This window comes from Glandiceps talaboti, chromosome 4, assembly GCF_964340395.1.
Source record: "Glandiceps talaboti chromosome 4, keGlaTala1.1, whole genome shotgun sequence".
In the NCBI taxonomy this organism is placed as follows: Eukaryota; Metazoa; Hemichordata; class Enteropneusta; family Spengelidae; genus Glandiceps; species Glandiceps talaboti.
In genome coordinates, this window is record NC_135552.1 from 1,306,454 (window position 1) to 1,312,453 (window position 6,000).

The 6,000-nt window shown below is 34.0% G+C and overlaps 1 protein-coding gene across 1 annotated transcript in view; it reads left to right on the top strand.

Moving 5' to 3' along the window:
- LOC144433630 (TPR and ankyrin repeat-containing protein 1-like) overlaps window positions 1-1,374 on the top strand; it is a 193,973-nt gene extending 192,599 nt beyond the window's left edge. Inside the window, exon 28 of the mRNA XM_078121973.1 lies at window positions 1,057-1,374. Within this exon, the coding sequence (XP_077978099.1) occupies window positions 1,057-1,196 (140 nt within the window). The 3' untranslated portion in view covers window positions 1,197-1,374. The remainder of the gene's footprint in view (window positions 1-1,056) is intronic.
- The last annotated feature ends 4,626 nt before the right edge of the window (window positions 1,375-6,000 follow it).

Here is a 6,000-nt window from a genome sequence, read left to right on the forward strand (position 1 = left end):
TGCAACACATGAAGCGCACTGCAAGCTCTTTTTATTTTTCGTAAATTCCCTTTGAACTCCTGGGCATAGGCATATGATACATCGTTATTATCCGATATCACTTCTTCATTTGTCGTATCACCGTTCATGCCGTTAGACAAGTGTCGTATCACCGTTCATGCCGTTAGACAAGTGTCACTTGGCGGAAACTGCACTCACGGTGATTAAGGACAAATAAAAAGGTGATATCAGGTGACAATCTCATATTATTAATTATTATGAACAGGTCACCATCCTCTGCTAAAAACTTTTAGAAATGGTAATGTTTTTGTTAGTGAAAACCCCAAATATTACAAATTTGAATATTGTGAAAACAAGGTACAAGTATAGAATCAGGAGACTATAAAGATTGAAGCAAAATAGCTTGACATTTTTAGTACACTTATTTATTCCAAGCATTGACATAGCATGCCAGGACATAATGAAAGATTTTATGCATGGCTATGAGTATGAATATTATCATTTGTATAGTGTGAAAACATAACTACTAAGTACAGTACACCATAGACAAAACTAGACAAGCTTTGGGAGGGAGGGAGGGAGGGAGGGAGGGAGGGAGGGAGAGAGAGAGAGAGAGAGAGAGAGAGAGAGAGAGAGAGAGAGAGAGAGAGAGAGAGAGAGAGAGAGAGAGAGAGAGAGAGAGAGAGAGAGAGAGAGGGGGGGAGGGAGGGAGGGAGGGAGAGAGAGAGAGAGAGAGAGAGAGAGAGAGAGAGAGAGAGAGAGAGAGAGAGAATTCTGTAAGTTGCTTTAGATGTTACAATCTAATTATGGTCCTATTGAAGAACACATAAGACAACTGATACAGAGTCAGTGTCAATGAGTAAAGCTAGAGATACAAATGAAAACTGGATGGATTCAACAAAATTTGACTCCAAGGCCTCGCTTTCAGTAACAAGACATCATCAGGTTAGCAAATTCTGTTAAATATAACAGATATACAACCTTAGTATTGTATTGAACTGCACTGGTTTATTCAGAACTCTGAATTTACTCAGTGTCAAATGTTTCATTCTCTAGATACTGCAGATGAAGAGGTAGTCCTTGCAGCAGATGATGGAACTCTTGAAGATGAAGTTCATCACTTGCTGCCAGTTTTGGAAAAACCAAATACTAAACCAAAGAGAAAGAAGAAAGGAAGACGTGGTAGAAAAATATAAAGTGTTAGATAATTTCCTTGAGAGAGTAACCACAAGTACTAGAAACAACGTTACCTCAATGGCACCAAATTCATTTACATAATAAAGTTTCAATAAACGTCAAGTTCAAAGCCGTCATTTAGAGATCCGCAGACTAAGATTGAGTGCTGAAAGGCGCAAACATGTTCTGATATAGCAAGGGTGGGCAACAGGCATTTTTTTTGGGGGGGGACTGTTACAATCTATCCATAATATGCCATTTCTTAGACATACAATATCAGATTTCTTTTGAACCTGACACAAAAAAGGTGCTATATCATATGAGACATATACACGTTACTTTGTTTTTGGACAAAAAGTTAAGTGATAATGCATATTACAAGGATAACAACAGTTAAGTGATAATGCATATTACAAGGATAACAACAGTTAAGTGATAATGCATATTACAAGGATAACAACAGTTAAGTGATAATGCATATTACAAGGATAACAACAGTTAAGTGATAATGCATATTACAAGGATAACAACAGTTAAGTGATAATGCATACTACAAGGATAACAACAGTTAAGTGATAATGCATATTACAAGGATAACAACAGTTAAGTGATAATGCATACTACAAGGATAACAACAGTTAAGTGATAATGCATATTACAAGGATAACAACAGTTAAGTGATAATGCATACTACATGGATAACAACAGTTAAGTGATAATGCATACTACAAGGATAACAACAGTTAAGTGATAATGCATATTACAAGGATAACAACAGTTAAGTGATAATGCATACTACAAGGATAACAACAGTTAAGTGATAATGCATATTACAAGGATAACAACAGTTAAGTGATAATGCATACTACAAGGATAACAACAGTTAAGTGATAATGCATATTACAAGGATAACAACAGTTAAGTGATAATGCATATTACAAGGATAACAACAGTTAAGTGATAATGCATATTACAAGGATAACAACAGTTAAGTGATAATGCATATTACAAGGATAACAACAGTTAAGTGATAATACATATTACAAGGATAACAACAGTTAAGTGATAATGCATATTACAAGGATAACAACAGTTAAGTGATAATACATATTACAAGGATAACAACAGTTAAGTGATAATGCATATTACAAGGATAACAACAGTTAAGTGATAATACATATTACAAGGATAACAACAGTTAAGTGATAATACATATTACAAGGATAACAACAGTTAAGTGATAATGCATACTACAAGGATAACAACAGTTAAGTGATAATGCATATTACAAGGATAACAACAGTTAAGTGATAATGCACATTACAAGGATAACAACAGTTAAGTGATAATACATATTACAAGGATAACAACAGTTAAGTGATAATACATATTACAAGGATAACAACAGTTAAGTGATAATGCACATTACAAGGATAACAACAGTTAAGTGATAATGCACATTACAAGGATAACAACAGTTAAGTGATAATGCACATTACAAGGATAACAACAGTTAAGTGATAATGCATATTACAAGGATAACAACAGTTAAGTGATAATGCATATTACAAGGATAACGACAGTTAAGTGATAATGCATATTACAAGGATAACAACAGTTAAGTGATAATGCATATTACAAGGATAACAACAGTTAAGTGATAATGCATATTACAAGGATAACAACAGTTAAGTGATAATGCATATTACAAGGATAACAACAGTTAAGTGATAATGCATATTACAAGGATAACAACAGTTAAGTGATAATGCATACTACAAGGATAACAGTTAAGTGATAATGCATATTACAAGGATAACGACAGTTAAGTGATAATGCATACTACAAGGATAACGACAGTTAAGTGATAATGCATACTACAAGGATAACAACAGTTAAGTGATAATGCATATTACAAGGATAACAACAGTTAAGTGATAATGCATACTACAAGGATAACAACAGTTAAGTGATAATGCATATTACAAGGATAACAACAGTTAAGTGATAATGCATACTACAAGGATAACAACAGTTAAGTGATAATGCATACTACAAGGATAACAACAGTTAAGTGATAATGCACATTACAAGGATAACAACAGTTAAGTGATAATGCATATTACAAGGATAACAACAGTTAAGTGATAATGCACATTACAAGGATAACAACAGTTAAGTGATAATGCACATTACAAGGATAACAACAGTTAAGTGATAATGCATATTACAAGGATAACAACAGTTAAGTGATAATGCATATTACAAGGATAACGACAGTTAAGTGATAATGCATACTACAAGGATAACAACAGTTAAGTGACAATGCATACTACAAGGATAACAACAGTTAAGTGATAATGCATATTACAAGGATAACAACAGTTAAGTGATAATGCACATTACAAGGATAACAACAGTTAAGTGATAATGCACATTACAAGGATAACAACAGTTAAGTGATAATGCATATTACAAGGATAACAACAGTTAAGTGATAATGCATATTACAAGGATAACAACAGTTAAGTGATAATGCATATTACAAGGATAACAACAGTTAAGTGATAATGCATATTACAAGGATAACAACAGTTAAGTGATAATGCATATTACAAGGATAACAACAGTTAAGTGATAATGCATATTACAAGGATAACAACAGTTAAGTGATAATGCATATTACAAGGATAACAACAGTTAAGTGATAATGCATATTACAAGGATAACAACAGTTAAGTGATAATACATATTACAAGGATAACAACAGTTAAGTGATAATACATATTACAAGGATAACAACAGTTAAGTGATAATGCATATTACAAGGATAACAACAGTTAAGTGATAATACATATTACAAGGATAACAACAGTTAAGTGATAATACACATTACAAGGATAACAACAGTTAAGTGATAATGCATATTACAAGGATAACAACAGTTAAGTGATAATGCATATTACAAGGATAACAACAGTTAAGTGATAATGCATATTACAAGGATAACAACAGTTAAGTGATAATGCATACTACAAGGATAACAACAGTTAAGTGATAATGCATATTACAAGGATAACAACAGTTAAGTGATGATGCATACTACAAGGATAACAACAGTTAAGTGATAATGCATATTACAAGGATAACAACAGAGACAGAGGGGTAAGTGAATGAAGAATAAGAATATGTATGCCAGTATGCCTAGCAACAAGACCACACCCATAGCAATATCCAAATGGTTGTGTATATTGCAAAGATGAAAAGTGGGAAGGGTAGGCAAGTTAATAAAGATTCAAAAAATGTATTTAAATATGCCTAGCAACAAGACCACGCCCATAGCAATAGCCAAATGATGGTGTAAAACAGAACTGCATAGTGGAAGAGCTGAACAACAAAACCACTTCTAGATGTTACAAAAAAAACAAGGGCGGAGCCCGATGGGGGCTACTACGTTGGGCTCCATCTGTCTGTCCGTCCGTCCATCCATCCTCCTGTCCATATCCACCTGTATCTCCAATATGCATGCACCAATTTCAGCCAAACCTGGTACAATTGTCATGTTATAGAGGACATATGCACATCACTTTGTTTTGCAACCCTCACAACAACAGCGAGATGGTGGCCATATTTGTCGTAAATAATCACACTTTGCCCAATAACTCTTGAAGTTTAAGAGACCTCATTCAAGTGTTCATGTTATCAATTATGAGCTTTTTAATGGCACATTGACTTTTGACCTTGACCTCCATCTTCAAGGTCAATAGCCATATTGTTGTCAGAGTGTGTATGGATATCTCTGATATGCATGGACTGATTTCAACCAAACCTTGTACAAATGTCAGATGCTATAGTCAGCATATACACATCACTTCATTTCACAACTCCCACGATATAGGCAAAATGGCAGCCATATGTGTCATAAATATTCACATATTGGCCGATGACGCTTAACAGATAGAGATCCTATTCAAGTGCCTTCACCTTGGTTATAAATGATGAGCTTTCTAATGACACACTGACTTTTGACCTTGACCTTCATCTTCCGGGTCAAATAGCTATGTCTTCCTATTTTGAAATCATTAAGATAATATAAATATTAATGCTAATGTGCCTGAAATTGTGAAGGATGTACACATATTAATAAGAAATGAACAACCCTTTTAGGTGTTGTCAGTGAATCTTTTTGATTGCCTTAAAGGCCATGCCATAGTTGTTGTCCTTTTTGTACTGACAGCCTGCAACATAATGTACAAACTAAAGAACTTGTAGTCATTACAAGAAATACTTTTTTGGGGCTATGTCTTCCATGAAGAATTGTTTTAAACCATGTCACCACTCAGTCTCATAGAAGTGAATTACTGTATTGTTCTCTGTGTTTTACTTGATTAAGCAATACTTTGTGATCACGTGTATTTTTCATCAGCTTAACATGCAGAAGTATTTTCCATATAGTTAAATTATCTTACCCACAGCTTATATATCAAAAACTTCATAATCAATCGATGATGACTCAAAGCATTGTATCAAAAATGTAGGAAGACACCGGGTGTGTGTGTGTGTGTGTGTGTGTGTGTGTGGTGGGGGGGGGGGGTTACTCCCACTTATTGGGTATACATACATGTGCTGCCCCTTGGGGTGGATTTTTTCAACCTTTGGTCTAAAATGGGTACTGTATTTTTAGAGATAAGTAATCTAAAATGGGTACTGTATTTTTAGAGATAAGAAATCTAAAATGGGTACTGTATTTTTAGAGATAAGTAATCTAAAATGGGGTCCATTTTACACAATTTTCGATTTTCTTTGGTCTAAAATGAGGTCCTG